Raw genomic sequence first — 24014 nt, 5'->3', positions numbered from 1 at the left:
TTGAATTTATTGACAAAAATTTTACAGTTTAATCTTTCTCCCAGCAAATTCAATACCTTAACAGACCATAACTTTATAACACGTGAGACCAACTATTACATGTGTGCAATGGGCTACTCAAAAGTCCCTAGCATCTGTTTCAACTTGCTCCATGTAACCATAAAATTTTATAGCCCGTCTGACCTACATTCATGATAACAGCTCCCGCCTCCTTCATTATATAAGAACACTCTGAACCACTTCAAAACATTAAGAAAAATACACACAAAAAAGAAGCAAAACCGAAGAATATAAAAACATAACAAACATTGACATAAAATAACCTTAATTTGTCAACCCGTAATAAAATATTGAAAGAGGAAACCATTAATTTATAACGCAGAAGGGAAAGAAACACCATATTGAACCATTATACATGTTTTAAGAGTCAATGGAGTGATATTAGAGTGAAATAGAGGAAGATTATGGTATGTTACAAAGAGAGAGAGAGAGAGAGAGTGTGTGTGGCAGGCGGCCGAGGTCAGTGGTCACTCTTGGCCACTGCTAGACTATGTAAGTATTTAGCCTTCCTACTGCCTACCATGACCTTATTTGACCTTACTGAGACTGTACTGACCTCCTGTGACCTGCCCTGACCTTTTACGGGACCTGCACCTTTTTATCTTGCCTGTAATATGACCTACTGCATATGTGTCTGCTTATTTCAACTCTCCTGCTTCCTACCATGACCTTACTTGACCTTCCCGAGCTTGTATTGACCTGCTGTGACCTGCCATGGCCTTCCCTGTGACCTGTATACGCTGTCTTATCTTTACTATTAACCTGTAAGTTTTTTGTACCTGTCAAAACCATGTATGGCGTTTTTTGTATATTTTTTTGTTATTCTTACCCATATTGTGACCTTTTTTGATGTTTTATTGACCTTTTTAAGCCATCTCTGGTGTTGTTAAGCCTTGCCTGACCTTGTGTTTGTTAGTTGAGGTGTTAGTAAATTTTTAGTTTTGATTAGTATTCCCATGGTCCACAACACCTAACCTGATTGACCCCAGAGATAACCTAACCGAACCTAATATTTTGTTATGATTAGTAGTCGTTTTGTGGCTCTGGTTGTGTTGTGCCCTGCTGTCTTGTACTGCTTCATGGTTGTTTCATAGCATAGCATTCCCTTGTCATTTTGTACCGTCTTGTTCACTTCCAATCTAACCTAACCTAGCGTAGCCTATTATTTTTGTAAAGATTGGTAGTCGTTTTTGTGGCTCTCATTTCGTGCCCTGCTGTCTTGTACCACTTCCTGGCTGTTTCATAGCATTCCTTTGTCATTTTGTGTTGTTCTGTTCATTTCCAATCTACAGTGTCGGCAGTTGAAGTTGTGACCCACACCAATGCCAACCCAAATATTCACAACACTCATGGAAAATATGAGGGATGATGAATTGAAAATTTACTACATTCATTCCTTTATTAACATCTAATACTTGTTATGGTTACCATGGACATCAGTGACAGCTTGAATGCACGATTTGGGCTGGGGAACATCATTTTCACTGAGGCAGCTCATTCCTTTCCTGGCAAACCAGGACGCGGAGAACAGTTACCATGTGGCGACGAGTAAGAGAAAAAATCTTGTTGATTTTCACTCCTGCTTGCTTTAGGGTGATGATGCGGATCCTCTCTGTCTTGCTTATGGTGGTTCCAGCCATGTTTGTCCTTCATAGGAAAACTGGGACAGCTGTTGTCTACACACTGTGATAAACCTGAGGGTGGGAAATTAGTGGAAAACTGGACACTAGCAACTAGACATGACCTTGAGGTACTGAAGTGGTGTTGCTACCACATGATGGCTTAAATATCTCAGGGATGGAGGCATTCACAATTTTGAGAGAGGCGAGAGCATGTTGAATGTATAGCGTTTAACGTTTAGATATGTTCACCACACACTTTAACAGAAGGTCACAACTTCAACTGCCAACACTTTAACCTAACCTAACCTAGTATTTAGTAAAGATTAATGGTCATTGTGTGGCTCAGGTTGTTTCGTGCCCTACTGTCGTATACCACTTCCTGGTCGTTTCACAGCATTCCCCTGTCATTTTGTGCCATTGTCTTAATTTCCAACCTAACCTAACCTAATTTAACGTCCCTAATCTAATTTCCTGTTTACCTCAAACACTGTCTTCTTGCACACCCTCTCTTTAACACACACCTTCCTTCACATCTCTCAAACACATCCTTTCCCTTCACACATGCTAACACACCATTCCTTCACATTCCTTGTTTCTAAACATCCCGCTTCCTTCACACATGCCTCTCCTCCACTTTCTTCTCTTTAACATAATATTTCTTCACATGTCACTTAACACACTCATTCAAACACACATCCTTCACATTATCTTTCACATGTGCCTTTCCTTCACACAGCCATCTCTAACACACTCTCTTTCTTCACATTCTTATAACACACCCTATTCCTACACATCCCTATTGAACACAAATTTCTTTCATGTCCTTCTAAGACTCCTTTCCTTCATCCCCTCTTTCCCTCAAACACATCCTTTTATTGCTACCATGACCTCTAACACACTCCCTTCCTTCTCACATCCTTTTACTTCACACCCCTGCAAACACAGTCTCCCTTCACACACCCGCTTCCTTCTCACATTCTATCCAATACACCTATTCTAATATATACCCTTTTTTGATACACTTCCTTCCTTCACACATACCACTATCTGACAGACTCATTCTAACACACACCCTCTATTTAACACACCTGTTCCTTCACATACCCCTCTTAGCACACTTCCTTCCTTCACACATCCTATCTAATACACTCCTAACACACCCTTTTTGACACCCTTCCTTCACACATACACTATCTGACAGACTCATTCTAAAACACACCATCTCTTTATCACACCTATTCCTTCACACTTCCCCTCAAACACAAACCCACCTCTAATACCTCCTGCACCCTCATTCCTTTGCATCCTTATCTTATACCTCCTCCCTTCACACCCTCACCTCTAACACCTTCTTCTGCACCCCCCGGCAGGAACTTTAGTGTGGTGAGCAGGTGGGTGAGTCGCATCAGCAAGCAACAGTTCCAGCGAGTCATGGCGTCCGTTGAGAAGGAAGGTGCCTCGGTGAACACTGCTGCCGCGCCCCTCAACCGCCTTGCTGCAGAGAAGTCCCCTTACCTCCTACAGCATGCGTCGAACCCCGTTGATTGGTGAGTTGATGTTTTCTTTGTAGTAAGAGAAGAAAACTGGGCAGTGGCAACATAAAATGAAAAAAAAGCCCTTAAGTTGCCAGTCCCCTTGCAGATTTGAGTTAGCCAAAGAAAGGGAAAAATGTCTTGAAATGTCCCTCATAAATGAAGTCATGTGAAAGGAGGTTGGAAATACAGAGAAGCAAGTAGGTTTGTTGGGGTTTTAAGGTGGGGTGCAGCTCATGTGGGGTTGTGGTGTGTTTGTTGTGTATTTCTGTTTTGAAAAGTGCCTTGTTTTGTTTTGTTTTATTATTTTATTTTGTTTGATTTTTATATTTTTTTTTGGAGGGGCTGTGTTAGATTTTTTGTGTTTTTTTCAATTGTTTATTTGTTTTTTCTGATTTATCTATTGTTTTTGGTGGAGTTTTGTGTTTTCTCATGTTTTTATTTGTGGTTTGGTTGTCATATTTACTTCTGGTTATTTTCTATTTTTCTTCTTATTATTATTATTCTTATTCTTCTTCCTTTTATCATTATTATGGTGCTTTATGTGAGCCATCCCGTGTAACATTGCAAGCCTGGTACGTGGACACATAGACACATTATTGCTAACATTTCTATCGGCAGTCAAGACAGTGAATCAAACACATTTACAACCATATAAAACTCACCATACTAAACCCAACCTAACACCACCAGGTACCCGTGGGGTGAGGAGGCATTCAGGTGGCGAGGAAGGAGAACCGGCTAATATTTCTGAGTGTCGGGTACTCCACATGTCACTGGTGCCATGTCATGGAGAGAGAGAGCTTCCAGAACCCTGACATCGCCCGCATCATGAACTCAAATTTTGTCAACGTGAAAGTGGATCGTGAGGAGAGACCTGATGTGGATAAGGTGTACATGACCTTTGTGACGGTAAGTGTGTGTGTGTGTGTGTGTGTGTGTGTGTGTGTGTGTGTGTGTGTGTGTGTGTGTGTGTGTATAAGTGAGTGTGTGAGTGTGTTTGTGTGTTTGTAATAATGATGATACACATTTATAGATTATTTGTTGTGTGTGTGTGTGTGTGTGTGTGTGTGTGTGTGTGTGTGTTTGTGTTTGTAATAATGATGAGACACATTTATAGATTATTTGTTGTGTGTGTGTGTGTGTGTGTGTGTGTGTGTGTGTGTGTGTAATAATGATGATAAGACATTTATGATGAAAAATTATTATGAGGATGATGAGAAATTATTATTGACTTAGCTTATTTGTCATATGCTTCTGTGTGATTAATAATAATGGTGAGACACAGTTACTATTTATCTCTTGCTTATCTATTTTCTCTTTACAGTCTTGTCTTTTCACTTTTGACCAGCATTGTTTGTAATATCAATGATTTCAATTCCATGGCAGTGTTACTAGCTCAGAGTCTATACATTAACTCTTATTATCTATGCTGTGATATGGGTGTGTGTGTGTGTGTGTGTGTGTGTGTGTGTGTGTGTGTGTGTGTGTGTGTGTGTGTGTGTGTGTGTTGAATGCTTATTGGTAAAAGTTAGTATTTTTTTATATTTCTAGTTCACTTACTGCCAGATTACATTAGTTCATAGTCATTTCTAGCAATTTAATTCTTTTTATTTAGTAAGTTGTACAGATTTGTTTATGATTTGTGTATGTAATAAACCTATGTTTTTTCAGCTTTATTATTATTATTATCATTATCATTATTATTATTATTATTATTATTATTATTATTATAGTTATTATTATTACTATTATTATTATTATTATTGTTATTATGCTAGTTCCTTTGATATTTGACCATATTTCTTTGATTATCATAGCTACAAACCAATACTTTCATGGTAATCAATCTTTCTTTCCAGCTTTGTATATATTACCATTAGTAACTTCAATGTGTTTATCCCCATTGCTAATTGTTAAGCTGTACACTGTATGATGCTGGAAGGTGTTTACAAGTCACCAAATAGTAGTAGTAGTAGTAGTAGTAGTAGTAGTAGTAGTACAGTGAATTTGCCTCTTTTTTTTTTTAATAAATATAACTGATTTTGAATAGTTGTATTGTTTGCAGTAGTATAATTATTATTAATCTGGCTGAGATGCTTTGCTATGTCAAGTCTCCTTTTCCTTTTCATTATTTTCATTTTCCTTTATTATGTAATGTTTCTAATTATTATTATTATTATTATTATTATTATTATTATTATTATTATTATTATTATTATTGTTACTATTGTGCTTTATGTCAGCCATCCTGTGTAGTATTGCAAACAATTACAAAAAAATCACAAACATTACATTTTCCCACAACACCACTGAAGAAATCTTAAAAGCATCACATTTCTTCCAACACCACTGAATAAATAAAAACATCACATTCTTTCAACACCACTGAAGAAATCATAAAAACATCACATTTCCCCCCCAACGCCACCCAACCCTAGGCCTCCAGTGGTCGTGGGGGGTGGCCAATGAGTGTATTCCTCACCCCTGACCTTGTGCCAGTGGCGGGGGGCACCTACTTCCCCCCTGAGGACCGGTATGGGCGTGTAGGCTTCACCACCATGCTCTCGTCAATTGCAGCCAAGGTACAGAGACAGATGGACAGATGGACATGTGCTACCAAGTGTTACCATGTGTTACCAGATGTTACCCTCAATTGCACTCCTTCACACTTACCCCTCCTGCACATCATGGGTGGGGACTGCAGGAGGAAGGCACTCGCTGGCACAAAATACAGGCTGAATGCTAAGGGCTGTGTTCCTAATGCTTCTTTACCCCTTCAGTACCATGATGCATTTTCATACTCATTCTGCTTACTATACAGCCTCAGAAACTCTTGTGGGGATTGAAATAGTGAAGATTCTGGCTATTAATCTTCTGACCTCCAAAGACCCTTCATAATGTAAATAAAATTGTCTAATCATACCCAAAAAAGACTCAAGGTAAAAATGCATTCCAGTACTGAAGGGGTTTAGGGCGTGAGAAGATAAGGAAGGTGTCAGGTTGTCTAGTTGATGTCCCTGTTGCATGATGTGCTTATTGGCTTGTCAAGACTGTTTTCAAAGGCTGCATTGATGTGATTTATTGGGTTCTTCAGTGTGTTTGTTGATGGGTTGATATTGTCAGGGTGTCAGTAGCACAATGGCAAACATTGAAATTTTGTTAACTTTTATTCATTTTTAAAACTGCCCTAAAAATTCAATAGCATCTACTAGAGCCCTTTAAATAACCAGTTATTTCACTCAACTATCACTAGGATCATGAAAATGATCGGTAACAACTAGAACCTTTTAACAACAATTAAACTCATCAAACTACATCTAGAACTATGAAAATCCCCTTTGAAAACCCAACAATAACTAGAGTCTTTTAAACAATCAATAATATCACTAAAACTATCACTAGAACCATCAAAACTCAAACAACAACAACTAGAACCTTTTGAACAATCAAGAAACCCATCAAACTACCACTAAAACCATGAAAACCAACTTTGAAACCCCAACAACACCTATCACCTACTGGAGCCTCTTGAAAGCCAGTCTGACAAGCCACAAAGCGAAATATTCTTAAACGCTTAGCTCTCTCATCATCACTACTTTCCAAAGGCTTTAGTTGAAGATGTTCATGTTTTTAAGGGTATTTTTATGGTTCTGGTGACGGATTGGCAAGATTTCTAGATCATTATTAGGAGAAACTGTATAGAAAACCTGGCTAGTCGTGTATGTGGCCTTGAAAAACTGTCATGGTGAGAGAGCAAGGCGTTCCTGAATATAGGCTCAAGATCTGGGAACACAGCCTTCACTCCTTCACTAACCCTTGCAGGCCAACAGGTAGCGGGTGCCAGAGGAAGACCCTTGGAGAAAGCACCACATAACCTCACATTTTTACTCGGTTCTCCCCAGTTAGAGGGCGAGGGTGGTGTGTGGTGGTGTGGTGGTGTGGTGATGAGTCCCCTGTGTGTGTAGTCCCTCAGTGGTGGTGGTGGATGGCCGATGAGTGTGTGGTTAACGCCGGAACTCAAGCCAATCTTCGGAGGGACTTATTACCCGCCCAACAATCGCTATTTTGGACGCCCCAGCTTCCCTCAGCTCCTTGTGTCTATTGCCTCACAGGTTTGTCTGGTGTTGTGGTGCTCTCTGCCGCTTATCTGTGTGTTTGTAAGCGGATAAATTTTAGAATAGGTTATGTGAGCGATTTTTTTTTTTCTCCTTTTTCATCTTTTTTTATGTCAATTTTTATAGCTGTGATTTTTTCTTGAGTGATTTTTTTCTTTTATTCTTTTTTTTATATTTTGTTTTTTTCTGAGTGATGATTTTTCTTTTTTTTCATATCTCAATTTTTTTTATCTATTAATTTTTCTTATCTAACACATTTTTTCCTCTCACTTCAATCAGTATCCAGTCAATCTTAAAAAGTACTGGTTCATTATTTTTTTATATTTTCAACTTTTTCTGAACAATTTTTATATTTTCCCCAACTCACTCAGCTGAAAGGACAAAAATGATTTCCCAGTTAGCTTCCACTACACCTTTATGAAGCAAGGCATGGAGGAACTAATAACCAATCCACACACTAGAACTATCTGTAAATATTATGTACATAGATATAATATTCTAAGTATTCCCTCAGCATTAACATTAACCCTTTGAGGAAACCAATTTGAATAACGTTTCTCGATATTACAGAGCAAAATAAACCACAAATAAAACAGGAAGTAGTGAAAAGTCTCAATTACTCTTTTATTTTGTTTTTAATGTCGTCTTTTCAAAATTATATTAAAAACTAACATTATAATTGTTTTGACTAATGTTGATGATTTCTCACATCTAGAACTGAAGTATTATCACCAGAACGATTTATTTACGGTTTATTTTGTCGTCAGTTATCTCCTTTTAAAATTATATTCAAGATTTACACATTTCAGTCATATTAATGATTTCACTGAGCCAAAATTGAACTATAATCATTTAGAATACTCACAATTATTTATTCAATCAACGGCATCTCAATTTAATCCCATATTATTATCATTATTTCATCAACCTTAATGATTATACTTATTAAAATTTATAGTCAAAATTTATAGTCAAAACTTACACCACCACATTTAAACCTTCAAAGCAAACCATAACAATCAAAGGGTTAAGCTGATTCTATATATATATCATTACATTCCCCTAACGAGCTAATGACCTTATTTAGCTGTCGTTTACCCCTCCCTTGTATTGGCGGACGATTAAGACGCTGTACATATTTTTCTGTACCACGCCACCACTCAGTAAGTAACGATGACACACAGTATTAAATTGTTTCTCTTTCCTAATCAATGTCTATAAAATCTCTCCTTTTTTCTTACTTGAGCAGCATTGTTTTGATATAGCTTAATTTTTACATTTATAGATCCAGTATTTAGTCTTTTTTTACACATAGCCATCATGTATAATAGATTTTAACGGTATATGGAAAGTTTACCCAAGTTACCCATTATTTTTTCCAGATGGTGTCAGAAATCTTGATAACTGAACAGTGCAATGAATCGTAGTTTAAAAAGTTCCCCCCACAAAAAGTGATTTATTGCTATTTATTTACCACGCTGCCCCTCCTGAAGTCCCCCTCACATGTGTCTCCTGCTTTACACTTTACGTTTGCTGTGTGTGTGTGTGTGTGTGTGTGTGTGTGTGTGTGTGTGTGTGTGTGTGTCAGTTTGCTTGTGAGAGGCTGTGTCTGGTGGGTCCTTCCAGCTAACTTAACCCTTTTATTAACTTATAGACAGATTAAGTGGATTTTTTTTTTTTTATAATTTTCCTCATCAATATATTACGTCTTTGCTATTTCATATGTGTTATTTGAGACTTTTGCATGTAAATATTTAATGGACGAAAGGATTTTGCATTACCCAATCAGGTCTTTGTCATTTAATTAAGGTTTTATTTACTTACTCAGTGATTTATTTTTCAAGCATAAGGATTAAACACATTTTGTAATCTAAACTGCTATTATCTCTGCATTCGCTTGTCAATATCTCTCTCTTTTTATCAGCTTGGAATGTGTTTACCTGTTGGCTTCATGTTCTTGTCACATTGAATCATTTATACTTATTCTGCTTACAACACATTCATTACTATTTCTTAATGTTGTTACTAATTTAATATTGTCATTATTATTGATGCTAAGTATGTGTTTGCTAAGATATCTTGTTGCGTATTCTTTATCATTCTCTTTTATTCACGGTCATTCTTGTTATTCGTATTTTTCTTGTCTTTATTCCTTCTTATCTGTGTCTGTTTCTTTTTTTTACATCTTCTCTCTGCTATTGCTGCTTGTTCTTCACTTCCAACTTTTTCCTTCTTTTTTTCTTTTTTCTCAGCTTTCATTGCATTGCTTTTTCCATTATTTACTTTTTTTTTTCCAGGTCTTTCTTTTTATCATCATTCTCAATATTTTTGTCATCTTATTGTTACTTCTTCTCTTCTAACTTTTTCCTCTTTTTTTTCTCAGCTTTCATTGCATTTCTCTTTCCATTAGTTTGTTTTAAATTTTATTATTAACCAGGTCTTTCTTTATATTATTATTCTCATTATTTTTGTCATCTTACCTTATTTCAGCTTCATTTTCATCTCTGTTCCTATTTAGTTATTTTTAATTAATTCCTGTTTTCATTATCTATTGTAATCTTGTTTATCTTTATATTCACATCTTGTTTTCATACTTTTCTCATATCTTTCTTTATCTTCACTTCAACTCTTATTCCTGTTTGATCCTTCTTGAATTCAGTCTTATTTCTGTTGTCGATTCTAATCTAGTTTGTTTCCATCATTAAATCCTATCGCCTTCTTATCTTCCCTTATTTCACCCATGTTTTCATCACCTATTTTATTCTAATCCTCTTTATCTTCACCATCAGACCCCATCTCCTTTATCTTCAATCATTTCACCCGTATTTTCTTCACCTATTCCTGCTTCATCCTCCTTTTATTCAGTCTTTCCATATCCTGTTTCTCCTGACCTATATCAATCTAACCTTCCCAATTACCATACCTTATTCTCATCCCTTATTACTCTTTCTGGCATCTATAGTGGCAGGAGGACCAGGACAAGTTTAAGGAGTCCGGTGGCAAGATTATGGAGGTACTGGACAGGACATCCCGCCTCCTGCCCCTGGAACTGAGGACATGCCCGGAGAGGAGCCTATATCAAAGTAAGGAGAAGAAAAAGAAGAGGAGGGTCGATGGAAGGAAGGAATGAAGAAGTGTAGTAAAGGAATTGTAACTGAGGGATTTTTATACATTTTATTGGGAGAAGAGAAGAGGAGAGGAGGATAGAAAGGGTAGCTAGAGAGGTGCTAGAATGAAGGAAGTTAGTAAGAGAAGATAGGATAGATAGTTGGAGAGGTGAAGGAATGAAGGAAGAAAAGAAATAAAGAAAAGAAGAGAGGAAAACACAACCAGAGATGTGAAAGAGTGAAGATAGGAAGCATAAGATAGATAACTAGAGAGTTGAAAAGGGGAAGGAAGGAAATAAATTGAAGAACAGAGGGTAGGATAAGTTGGAGAGGTGAAAGAAAGAATGAAGAAAGGAAATAAAGAAGAAAAGAGAGGAAAACACAGATGAAAAGGTGAAGGAGTGAAGAAAAGAATCATAAGGTAAATAACTGGAGAGATGAAAGAAGAAAGGAAATGAATGAGAAAATAAAAGAAAACATAGATGAAAAGGTGAAGGAGTGAATGAAGGAAGCATGACTGAAGGACCTGTATGTTTCTCCCTGCAGGTGTTTGGCTCAGCTTACCAGGGCTTATGAGAGTGAGTATGGAGGCTTCAGTGAGGCACCCAAGTTCCCTCAGCCTTCAAACTTCAACTTCCTCTTCACCTACTATGCACTGAACCCACACCTGGAGGATGCTCAGGTAAACTTTTGTCTGTCTCTCTCTCTTTCTCTCTCCTTTCTTTTTTTTTGTTTTTATGCAAGAGGGGAACTTGACCAAGGAAAAAAAAAAGGCTCACTTGATTGCCAGTTCCCATAAAAGAGTAATAGATTTAGCCAAAAATCTGGGAAAAATGTATTGAAACTTCTTGAACTCTGGAACTCCCTGCCTGCTTCTGTATTTCCATCTTCCTGTGACCTGAATTAAGAGGGAGGTTTCAAGATGTTTATCCCATTCTTTTGGCTAACTCTCTCAGACCTGCTTGTGGACTGGCATGTAAGTGGGTCTATTTAAAAAAAATTTTTTTGTTACCCTTGGTCAGATTTCCTGTCTTAATTAATTGAAAGGAAAGGTGTGATGGATTGGTGGGTTAGTTTGAGGGTTTTTGTTATTTCTTTTCATTGGTTGATGCTGTTATGGGTTTTGTTGATTATTGAATTGTTTATGTGTGTGCAAAAATAATGGCTGTGTTTTATGTTATATTCTCATGACCTTTCTCTTATCTGGGTCTCCCCTTCACACCCATGCAAACACTCAATGGCTCTACACATATTCTACAACATTGCAGTAATTTTGTGTAGTGTTGTGTGCAAAATAAATGGTTGAGTTTTATGTTATATTCTCATGACCTTTCTCTTACCTGGGTCTCCCTGTCACACCCGTGCAAACACTCTCAATTGCTCTACACATATTCTACAACATCACAGTGACTTTTCTTTATGTTCTCATCACCTGTTCTGTAATCTATGTCTGTTTTCTCTCACACACCTCCACTAAGACCTGTTTATATTTTCATCACTCACTAATTTTTCTTCATTACTCTTTATTACCACCCAGCAAAGACAGTTCATATCCTAGTCTTAATCTTTACATTCTCATCACCCACTGCTCTCTTATCTAAGTCTTTTTTCTCTCTCACATTCGCAGTAATCACACACTGTCTTTTCTCTGTTTCTCTTCTATATTACTACCCCAGCAAGGACAATTCATATCTTAATCTTTTCCTCACCCACTGTTCTTTAACCTAAGTCTCTCTCTCTCTCTCTCTCTCTCTCTCTCTCTCTCTCTCTCTCTCTCTCTCTCTCTCTCTCTCTCTCTCTCTCTCTCTCTCTCTCTCTCTCTCTCTCTCTCATTCCAACAAAGACCGTATTATCATCATATACTATTTTTTCTCCATTTCTCTTCCTTGTTACCACCACAAGCAAGGAAATTCCATACCATAATCTTAATCCCAACATTCTCACCTCCCACTATTTTATAATCTACATCTCACACCCCAGCAAGGACTTTCAATGGCCCTGCACACCCTGTCGATGATGGCTCGTGGTGGGATACATGACCACGTAGCCCAGGGGTTTGCCAGGTACTCCACAGACCAGCGCTGGCACGTCCCACACTTTGAGAAGATGTTGTATGACCAGGCACAGCTCACTCACTCCTACCTTGATGCCTTCATTGTCTCCGGCCACTCCAGGCATGCCGATGTAGCGAGGGACATCCTGGGTTATGTTATGCGGGATCTTAGCCACCCTGTGAGTTTATTGTGTTTTTTGTACTGTTTTGGTTATTGTTGTCATTGTTTGTTATGGTAAGCTCTGGTAAACTCATGTACACTTCAGAACTCCCTGCTTGTTTTTGTGTTTCCATCTTCCTGTGACTGGGAATTTATTGAAGAGGAAAGTTTTCAAGACATTTATCCTATTCTTGTGGTTGACTCTCTCAGACCTGCTGTAGGAGTGACATCTAAGTGGGTATTTTTGTTTAATCTTTTTGTTGCTCTTGGCCAGGTTTTCCCTTTTACATAAAATAAATCCTAATCCTTTATAAGAAAGATCTAATCCTTCATATTCTACATGTCCTTCAGAGTGTTGGGTTCTGCAGTGCTAAGAATATAAACACAAACCCTTTTTCCAGTGTAACCATCTTTTTACTGCTAATAAGCACTCCACTCACTAATTCCTCATAACTATACAATACTTAATCCTTTATATCCTGATGCCCTTCAGAGTGACTCATTCTACAGTGATAAGAACACACACACACACACACACACACACACACACACACACACACACACACACACACACACACACACACACACACACACACACTTTATTCCAGTTTAGTAATTTTTTCCTTATAAACATTCCACAATTTGACCAATCCCTCATAACTATACAATACCTTATCCTTCATATCTTACATGCCCTTCAAAGTGGTGGGTTCTGCAGTGCCAAGAATAAATATAAATTAACCTTTTTTTCCACCAAAGCAACTGTTCTTTTTAGTCCTAATAAGCACTTTTTCATATTCTTTGTCCCTTGAATTGGGTTCTACAGTAATAATCATCACACACTGACTAATCCTTCATGACCATTCAGTACCTAATCTTTCCTTTCCTTTGTATCCTTCAGAGTGGTGGGTTCTACAGTGCTGAGGACGCAGACTCCTTGCCGACCCCAGATGCCAAGGAGAAGAAAGAGGGCGCCTTCTGTGTGTGGACGTGGGATGAGGTGAACAGTCTGCTTGGGGCGCCGGTCAGTGAGAGCCACTCCACCACCCTGGCTGAGGTGTTTTGCCACCATTACTCTGTGGTGGACGGTGGCAATGTGGATCCCTACCAGGTGTGATTACATAGTTGTGATTGTCTAGTTGTGATTACTTTGTTGTGATTGTGTAGTTGTGATTATCTAGTTGTCGGTGGCAAAGGAGCTGTGTTTGTACTGTACTACCTCTGTATCTATTGTGATCTAACTTGGCCTTGAAATTTTTTGAGTTGTGTGTGCGTGAGAGAGAGAGAGAGAGAGAGAGAGAGAGAGAGAGGAGGATGAAGGTAGAGAGGACTATAAGAGCCATAAATTTGTCTAATCTTGATTGAGACTCAGCAAAGACACTGACCTTCCTCTTTCTCTCTCAATGAAGTAGAAACACTGACCTTCCCTCTCCCATTTAAATAGTAAACTGACCTCCTTTTTCTTAATGAAGCAGAAAAACTGACCTTTCTCTATCTTAATAAAACAAAATACTAACTGATCCACTCTCTTAATGAAGCAGAAACACAACCTTTTCCCTCTCACTAGATCCTGAACACACAGCCCCTCCATTCAAGACCCTCACAGAAACACAAACTTCTCCCTCTCACTAGACCCTGAACACCCCAGCCCTTGTCAAGACCCACACAGAAACACAAACCCTTACCTTTACTCTCTTACTAGACTCTGAATACCCATACCTTCCCTTCAAGACCCACACAGAAACACAAATCCTTACCCACTCACTCAACACTGCCCTGCCCCCTTCCCCTTTCCCACACATATATGCGCCACTTACCTTCCAACTCAGCACCATCCTGCCCCCTCCAACACAGAAACACAAACCCTTACCCACTCACTTAACACAGCGCTGTCCATCCCCCTTCCCACACATAGAAACACAAACCCTTAATCTCTCACTCAACACTATCCTGTTCCCTCCAACACAGAAACACAACCTTTACCATCTCACTCAACACCATCCTGCCCCCTGCAACACAGAAACACAAATCCTTACCATCTCACTCAACACTGCCCTGCCCTTCTCCCTGTCAGGACCCCCACGATGAGCTCAAGAATCAAAATGTGCTGATGGAACACTGCACGGTGGAGGAGACAGGCCAGGAGTTTTGTCTGGAGGAGGAGGAGTGTGCTGATGCGCTGGCCAGGGCGAGGCAGATCCTGTACGAGGCGCGAGCGAAGAGACCCAGACCACACTTAGATGACAAGATGCTTACTGCTTGGAATGGTGAGTTGGTGTTGTGTTTGTTTTGGTGTATTAGGAGGGATTAGATGCTGAAAATTACACAGATGAGATTGGAAAGATGAGCTGGTGTTGCTAGAAGTATACAGAAGAGATTAGAAAGGGGGACTGATGTTGGCTGTTTTTTTTTTTTTTTTGAGGTGTGTTGGGAGGGATTGGATGCCTAGAAATACACAGAAGAGATTGGAAAGGTAGACTGGTGTTGGTTTGGTTTGTTTTGGTGAGCTAGAATAGATTGGAAGCTAAGAAATAAAGGGAAGAGATTGGAAAGGTGGATTGGTAATGGTTAGTTTTGTTTTGGTGTTTGGGAGGGATTTCAGGCTTAGAAATACACAGAAGAGATTGGAAAGGTAGATTGGTGTTGGCTGGTCTTGCTTTGGCGACCTGAAATAGACTGGAAGCTAAGAAATAAAAGGAAGAGATAGACATTACTCTCTCTCTCTTTACTTTTGATAGATAAGAATTTTTCCCTTGCATAGATAAACATTTCAATCTCCTTCACCTAGTCACCCAGTCCTTCTCACTCTCCCACTCTCCCAGGCATGATGATAACAGCCATGGCCAGAGCAGGAGCCGTGCTGGGGGAGGAGAAGTACACACAGAGGGCACTGGAGGCTGGCAACTTCATCAAGACCCAACTCTACAAGGATGGCAAGCTTCTGAGGGCTGCCTATGCCTCTGAGGACGGTGGTGTCTCCCTGTGAGTGCCCTGGTGGTGGTAGTGGTGGTGATGGTGGTGGTTCATGGTCTGTGTGTCTATTTGTTGTGTTTCATCTTGTTTTGGTTGATGTGTGTGTGGCTTGTGGGTGTTTGGTGTGTTGTTTGGTGTTTTGGGTATGTTCTTGTTGTGATTGAGTGTTTTATGAGATTTGGTACTGTTTCTACTACTACTACTACTACTACTACTACTACTACTACTACTACTACTACTTTCTTTTCTTTTGTTTTTGGACACATTAGGATGTTTTCAGAAGTGTTTTCATTGATCATACTTTAAAAAAACTACTACTACTACTACTACTACTACTACTACTACTACTACTACTACTACTACTACTACTACTACTACTACTACTACTACCACTACTACTACTACCACCACCACCACCACCAAACACCCCTTCCCCCACAGAGGCTCAGAGATAGAGGCCTTCGTTGATGACTATGCCTGGATGGTGCGGGCGTGTGTGTCCCTGTATGAGGCCACGCTGGACACAGCCTGGCTGGTGCTGGCTGAGGAGCTGCAGGACCGCCAGGATACCCTCTTCTGGGACCCCGACGGCACTGGCTACTATCTCAACCGGCCCGGGGACTCCTCCATACTCCTGCGCATCAAGGAAGGTCAGGAGGAGGAGGAGGAGGAGGAGGAGGAGTAACAGAAGAAGATTAATAGCAGGGATAGCAAGAGGAGGAGGAGGAGGAGGAATAGGAAGAAGATTAATAGCAGGATTAGCATGAGGAGGAAGAGGAAGAGGAGGAGGAGGGGGGAATAACAGTAGGATTAACAGGAGGAAGAAGAGGAGTTGCAGAAGTAGGAGGAGGAAGAGGAATAAAAGTAGGATTAGCAAAAGGAGGAAGAGGAGTAGAGAAGGAAGAAGGACAACAGCAAGATTAGCAGGAGGAGGAAGAGTAGGAGTAGTAGAGAAGGAGGAGGAGGAGGAGGAGAAGTAGGAGTACAGGAATAAGAATGATAGCAGGAGTAGCAGGAGGAGGAAGAGAAATAACAGCAGGATTAGCAAAAGGAGGAAGAGGAGGAGGAGGAGGAGGAGTAAGAGTAAGAGTTAGAGTAGTAGGAGTAGGAAGAGGATAGAACAGCAGGAGTAGGAAGAGGAGAAGGAAGAATGAGAGTAATAGGAAGAAGAGCAGGAATAAAAGTAGCAGGTAGAGGAGGAGGAGGAGGAGGAGGAAGAGGAGGAATAAGAGTAGTCATAGAGGAGGAGAAGCAGAAGGAGGAGTAAAAGTAAGAGGAGGAGGAAGAGGAGTAGCATTAAAACAGCTGACAGTCACTGACAACTCATAGTCAAGCCCAAAGCCCAGCAATCTGTCACTCAATTAACTGCATTACCTTTTTTTATTTATTTTTTATTTTTTTATTTATTATTTTTTTTCCAACTTGCTTATTTTCTGCGTCACTTCTCCGTCACCCCCAGACCAGGATGGCGCAGAACCCTCGGCTAACTCAGTGTCGGCCGGCAACCTGGTGCATCTGAGTCCACTGCTGGGCCGGTCTGACATGCTCTCCAAGGCCGAAGCGATCTTTAAACTGTTCGCTGATCGCCTCAACAAGATTCCTCTCGCCCTGCCTGAGATGACCACGGCTCTTCTGATTCACCGCCACCCCCCTACACAGGTCTGTCATTATGTACCTAGCTGTCATTACCTTGTTGTCATTATACCTAGTTTTGATTATCGAGTTGTGGTTACTTTGTTGTAGTTGTCTAGTTGTCATTACCTTGTGTTAGTTATCTAGTTGTGTCATGCAGGAAAGCTGATGTGCTATTAATGTCCTGCTTCTTTATTTTGGTCTAATTTGTTTCTTAAGATTGTGAATGAATATTACTTCCATTCACACTGTAGCATTCTAAGTTTCTCACACAAACACACATTATTCCTCACCAAGGCTTCCCAAATCATGCAAACCCACACTGCACCTTGCCAACACAAACCCTTCTTATATGTTACCCAAACCTCACCCACACAGTACATAATAACACAAACTCTCTTTATTCCCTTCCAACAAACCCTAACCTACCAACACTACAAATCCTGTTTATTCCCTCCCAATTCACACAAACCCACCCCACACTGCCTAACCTAACCTAACCTAATCTAATCTAATCTAATCTTACCTTACCTTACCTTACCTTACCTTACCTTACCTTACCTTACCTTACCTTTATTCCCTCTCAAGTCACCCAGACCCACCCACACTGCACCACATTAACACAGGCCATATGCTTTCCCTCCCAAGGCACCCTTTTACCACACCACACTAACTCTCTCTCTCTCCCTGCATTCCTCCCTACCTGTATCCTTCCCTGTTTGCCTGCCTCCTATTCACCCTTCTCTTCCAGTGTGGTAATCATGAGAAACTTATACTTTCCTTAAACCTCAAAGACTCAACTGACACAGATCCACCCACACTCCACCACACTAAGATAAACGCTCTTATTCCCTTCACAGATCATTCTAACCCACCCACACTGTGCCACATTAACACAAACCTTCCTTATTTCCTCCTAACTCTCCCTTATACTCCACCACACTAATACAAGCTCTCTTATTCCATCCACAGATTATTCTAGCAGGCAAACGTGACTCCCCATCCCTTGGTAAGATGCTGGAGGTGATACACAGTGAGCTGATGCCAAACAAGGTGCTTCTGCTTGCTGACGAAACATCCACGGAAGAGTCGATCTTGTACTCCCGACACTCCTCCCTCACCAAGTACCACCCCAAGAACCCTGAGGAGTGCCTGGTGTATGTATGTCAGAACTTCCGCTGCTGTCTGCCTGTAAGTAAGCCGGACCAGCTGCGTGATACACTTAAGAGCCCCATGTCTAATCAGTGAGGTGTTTTTTTGGGGTTTTATTGTTTTCTTTTTTTTTCTTTTCTATTATTATTTTTTTTCTTTGCTGAATCTCCTTGGCATCTCTCCGTCCTGTCCTCATTTCTCTGTTTCTCTGTCATGTTTGTGTAACCCCTGTTTCTTTCACTTCATTGTGGTGGTGAGGATTGGCTTGTAAACTGTGGTGCTGTTTCTCTGTCTCTGTCTCTCTCTTTGGCTATTGTCCTCTCTGTTTTGTGCCACTCTGTATCTTTGCTTCATTATGTTTAGTGTGCCTACTGTGGCTTGCTAATACATTACTATCTTATTTCTCATTTTTCTAACTTTTACTGTATTTTTCTCATTTATGTCTACTGGTTTTGTTTTTCTTTGTGTCTTTATTGCAGTTTGTCTTCCTCTGTATCTACTATTTTATTGTATTACCATCTTATTTGTCATTTTTCTAACCTTTACTCTGTTTTCTCGTTGATATCTTTATTGGTTTCTCTTTTTTTCGTGTCCTCCTTGCAATTTGTCCTCCTCATTATATCTCTACTTTCTTAAAACATCATCTTAATTCTCATTTTTCTAACCTTTACTTTTCCTTGATGGCTTTATTTTTTTCCTTTTCTTTTGTCCTCATTGTAGCTTTCTTTCCTCCATATCTACTTTTTCCATTGTATTATCATCTTATTTCTCATTTTTATAACCTTTACTCTGTTTTCTCATTCATATCTTTATTGGTTTCCCCCCCTTTTTTTTTTTTTTTTTCAAGTCCTCATTGCAATTTGTCCTCCTCTATATCTTTACTTCTTTCAGTGTATTACCATCTTATTTCCCATTTCTCTAACATTTCCTTCACATTTCCACTGACGTCTTTAGTTCCTTCCTCCTGTTTTGTGTGTCATTGCCTCTTTGCTGTTTGTCGTAAAGTTGCTCTTCCCTCTCAAGATCCTGACGCCGTTGGTCTATTATTTTGCGGGGGAGGGATCTGTAGTGTAAATTTGATAGATGAAATACTCGCTCCTGCACCTCTTTGTATTGTATCATGCTTCCATCACCAACACAGAAATGCACTTGCTCTATTATTATTATTATTATTATTATTGTCGGGGGAGGAGGTGAAAAGAAATACAGGTGTAGGGAGGTGAGTGTATTCCCGACTAGTTTCATTGTATGCTTCTTCAGGGGAATTGCATACAGCCAAACTATTTAGGAATCAACTCACCTCTGTGCACCTGTGTTTCGTTTCACCTCCTCCTTCAACTTGTCTGAATGTCTGAACTATTATTATCATTATTATTGTTATATATTGTCAGATTCAGACTGGTATGATTTTCCAGTCAGTGAGTTGGGTTTGTTTATGTATATTGTCATTATTATCTATTGTGTATATTATTTAGGTGTATAGTTTGTTTAATTGAAGTCTTATATGCTCAGAGTGTTATTTTTTATGTGTATATTTGTGTGGTTACCAATGGTTTAATCTGTATCTATTTAATTTTTTGCATATATTGGGTTTATTTTTTGTATTTAGTTTTGTGTAGTTTCTTTCATAATTTTAGTTTTTTCAATCTACATATTTTAGTTCTGATTTTGTGGATAATTTCAATTTTCATCCATGCTTTATTGCAATTTTAGATGGATTTTTTTTTATAACTATTTCTGTTAATTTTCCTTCTGATTTTATTGATGATTTAAACTTTCACCACCTTTTTTTTTCATAATTTTACATGGATATCTTTTTATAACATTTTCTATTTATTCCACTCTGGTCTTATGGATAATTTAAACTTCCACCCTTTCTTAAGCAAAATTTTACAAAGATAACTTTTTACAAACTTTTCAGTTTATTTCGTTCATATATCACAGATTCTCACTCGTTTTCCCGTGTCTCACTAATCCGATTCTCTAGTTGCGTCTTGGATTAGCGGTAGAGTGTAACACAGTAGCACTATTATAAGGAACCTCTCCTTTCATTAAGTCTTTAGTAACTTCTCAGGTATAGCTTGTGATGTCTCATTAGTTCAAGCATTCCCAGACGCAAGGAATGGCAGATTGGTTCCGTTTCTATTGAAGTATTGTATGTATATCTTAAGTCTGTATATTTGTGGGATATTTTAGCAGTTGAAACCATGTGTTGTTTGACTCATCTATTCATGTGTGTGTTAGTTGAGCATTAGTTTTGGGTTATACTACTTATGATACTCTTAGTTTTTCCTTGTCTGGTCTAACTAACCAACTCCTTTGTAGTTAAAAGCCTTATGATGGTGTGTTTCCGATATATTCCACTCACTGACTGCTCGGTAATCTGGTATACTATAAAGTTAGTGAACAACGGAAAAAAAAAACTAGTGAGAGAGCAGAGTGTTTAAGAACACTGACTGTAGTGACTCAGATATCTTGTGCCAACATTTCAAGCATTTCTCGTCCCCCTTGTGTGGCGACTGTGGTGGCCCTGTTGTTGTTTTGTGCAGCGACAGGCCTCTAGCTCAAACGTGGCTCTGGCCTTCACCTCGTGCATATCAGAAAAACAAACAGGAGTGGTGCGTGTCATTGTTTTCATGCAGCGTACTAGTTCCCAAGCGACGGTGTTTGGAATTGTTTTGCCGTTTTCCTTTCTTTTCTGTTTTTTGAAGTGAGGATGTGTTTGAGTGTTTTTTTTTTTTTTTTTTTTGTGAGTTAGGCTTTTTTCTCAAGCGACGATGTGTGTTTGGAAGCGTTTTTGGCAAGTTAAGTAATATTATAGGAAACAGTGTGTGTGTTTGGAAGCATTTCATCCCATAATGATTAATTTTCCAAGCGAGGATGTATCTGAAAGTCCAATTTTATATATGACAAGCCATTTTCAAGTAAGATGGTGTTTGAGAGTTGTCGTTTTTTTCATGTAAGCTATTTTCGAAGCAGAGGACATGTTTGCTGGTGTTTCTTTTCAAATACACACTACTTTCCAAACATAGAGTGACTTACAAGAGAGAGAAAGCAATGCAGGGTTTCAGTTAAGTGTAAACAAGCCTAGGAAGGAAACTGACTGACAAATGCGAGTGTTTACGTTTGGAAATATGCGCTACGTTTCATTGACTTGTTCCTTTGTCCACACATGTCCTGGCTCAATGCAAGGAAGTTTTGGGCATTGATCAAATTAATGTGAGTGTTTATGTTTGGAGATCTGAGTATTCTGGTTTGGGATGTCAATAAGTTGGTGGGTTCAAGTGACTCTTTCAAAATCTGGGACCATACACTAGTCTGCAGTAGAGATATAGCTTACTCTATTTTGAAAAGCATGTTTGTATTAAAGAGGTGTAGTCTGTGTTTGCTGTAAGCCATCACATCTTGTTAGGGGAGCTGAGAATGGTAGATAAGCTTAGGATTCATGTGTAAAACGGAAAAAAAGGGAAAATGAAGTGAGATAGACTTTTAAACTCTTAAACTATGCAAAGAAATATAAGGAAAATATGGAAAAAGATATATAGAAGTTATACATATATTTTCACATAAATTCATGGAAGAAAAATAAAAAAAATAAGCAAAATAATTATTAAAATGAAAATAAGAGGACACTCATGATAGAAAAAGATACATTCTCAGATAAGATTCTCGGATAAACCATATAAGTGAAAACAAGAAGAAAATTAAACAAAACAATGAATAATATTAAGAAAAGTAAAGAAAAAACATGAAAGAAATATATTTACAGACATTCTTGAGCAAAGAAGAGGAAAAGTAACCAGTGATTAATATGAAGAAAAACAAGAATTAAAGAATAAAAAATTGTACACATTCTCAGATAAAAAAAAAAAGGAATAGATAAATAAAATAAAAATAGCCCAAACAATTAAATGCAAAAATATGAAGAAAAACAATAAGTAAAAAAGAAAATAGAAAAATCACATATTCGTAGACAGATAAAAGAAAAATAAATAAATAAAATAATCCAAACAATTAATAAAAACTCACACAAAATAAATCCAATAAAAAAAAAAAAAACATGAGCAGACAACGAAGATAACAATAATAATAAACAAATAAATACAATAACCCAAACAATTAAAAACAAAAACACACAAAATTAACCAAACCATGAACACACAATAAAGACAACATATACAGTACAATTAGCTTAAATAATAAATAAATAAATACTTTACCAAAAAACACACAAAGAGAATCATGACATTACCTTTTTGCAGCGAAGACGTGATGTTAATTAATTAGTGAGAGGAGGAGGTGGTGTTGAGAGTCTTGATATGACAGTGGTGGGGTTTTGAAGGTGTTTCTCCATGAGGCTTGCTATGGTAAGGTTCTCAGTGTCTACCTAATAGTGAAGGATTAAGATACATGCAGGGAAGTGTAGGTTAAACTTGTGTCCTTTTGTGGAATGTAAATTTACCGCTGTTCTTATTTTCTTTCTTTCTTTATTTATTTTTGTATTTTTTTATTATTATATATATATTTTTATTGATATATTTTTTTTTTTTTTTTTTATTATTATTATTTTTTTCAGTGTTAGTCAGTTAGGTTAGGTTAGGTTAAGGTTGTTTTTCATGGTATATGTCTTCCTTCCTCCTTCCTTTCTTCCTTCCTCCTTCCTTCCTTCCTTCCTTCCTTCCTTTCATCCTTCCTTCCTTCCTTCCTTCCTTCCTTTCCTTCTTTCTTTCTTTCTTTCTTTCTTTCTTTCTTCATTTGTTCTTTCTCTTATTGAATATTTACTGTATTTCCTGTTTCTTTTTCTTTTTTTTTCTTAATTTCTGTATTTCTTACTGTGTTTCCTTTGTTCCTTTATTTATTTATTTTTTTCCCCTTCTTAATTTCTGTATTTCTTAAGTGTTATTAGTAAGGTTTGGTGAGGTTAGGTTAGGTTACATTGTTTTTTCTTGGTATATACTTCCTTCCTTCCTTTTTAATTTCCTTCTTTCCTTCCTTCCTTTTTTTTTTTTTGTTCCTTTTTTTCCCTTCCTTCCTCTCCTAACCATAAGATGTTAAAAGAGATGATAAAATTAATTCCTTCCCTTCTCTTCATTCCCTTCCTTCCTTTCGTTCTCTATCTTTCTTTCTTTTTCTTTCTTTCTTTCTTCCCTAACAATTAGATATTGAAAAGGTGAGATTATAACTTCCTTCTTCCTTTCTCTTACTTCCCCTCCTTCCTTCCTTCCTTGCTTCACTTCATGGTCTTAGGAACGGTGGCCAAAATAGGTGTTAATTATGAAAGGATAAAAAAAAGATACCTATTTTTGTATGGTGTTCCTCGGCTCCCAGTTTTAAGCGAGTGTTATTTGAGTGGAAATAGTAATGAGTTATATCCTTAAGACTATTTGTATGTTGGATAAGGAATGTTAGGATAAGTTTCCTGTGGATTGTTTGGAGTGGTATTAGTAATGGGTTATATCTGTATGACTATTTTGTATATTGGATAAGGAATGTTAGGGTAAGTTTTCTATGGATTGTTGTGGGTAAAAAGAGCAGTTGTAATGTAGGAGGTTTATGAACAGCTGTGCATATTTTTCGGTGTGTGTTGTAAGTTTTATTTAAAGCT

The 24014-nt window shown here is 38.2% G+C and overlaps 1 protein-coding gene across 1 annotated transcript; it reads left to right on the top strand.

Annotated features, from left to right (window-relative positions):
* The first annotated feature begins 340 nt into the window (after nt 1-340).
* LOC123512770 (spermatogenesis-associated protein 20-like) lies at nt 341-22144 on the top strand. Its single transcript, XM_045269345.1, is given in 15 exon segments — nt 341-552; nt 3053-3229; nt 3908-3930; nt 3933-4126; nt 7183-7329; nt 10295-10364; nt 10367-10415; nt 10986-11121; nt 12420-12671; nt 13554-13763; nt 14727-14919; nt 15475-15634; nt 16067-16275; nt 17085-17284; nt 18230-22144. Coding segments are annotated over 15 exon segments (2298 nt in total). The 5' UTR covers nt 341-550; the 3' UTR covers nt 18506-22144.
* Nucleotides 22145-24014: the final 1870 nt, after the last annotated feature.

This window comes from Portunus trituberculatus, chromosome 34 (assembly GCF_017591435.1).
Source record: "Portunus trituberculatus isolate SZX2019 chromosome 34, ASM1759143v1, whole genome shotgun sequence".
Classification (NCBI taxonomy): Eukaryota; Metazoa; Arthropoda; class Malacostraca; order Decapoda; family Portunidae; genus Portunus; species Portunus trituberculatus.
The sequence above is the reverse complement of the archived record's forward strand: the minus strand, read 5'-3'. Positions and strand labels throughout refer to the sequence as shown.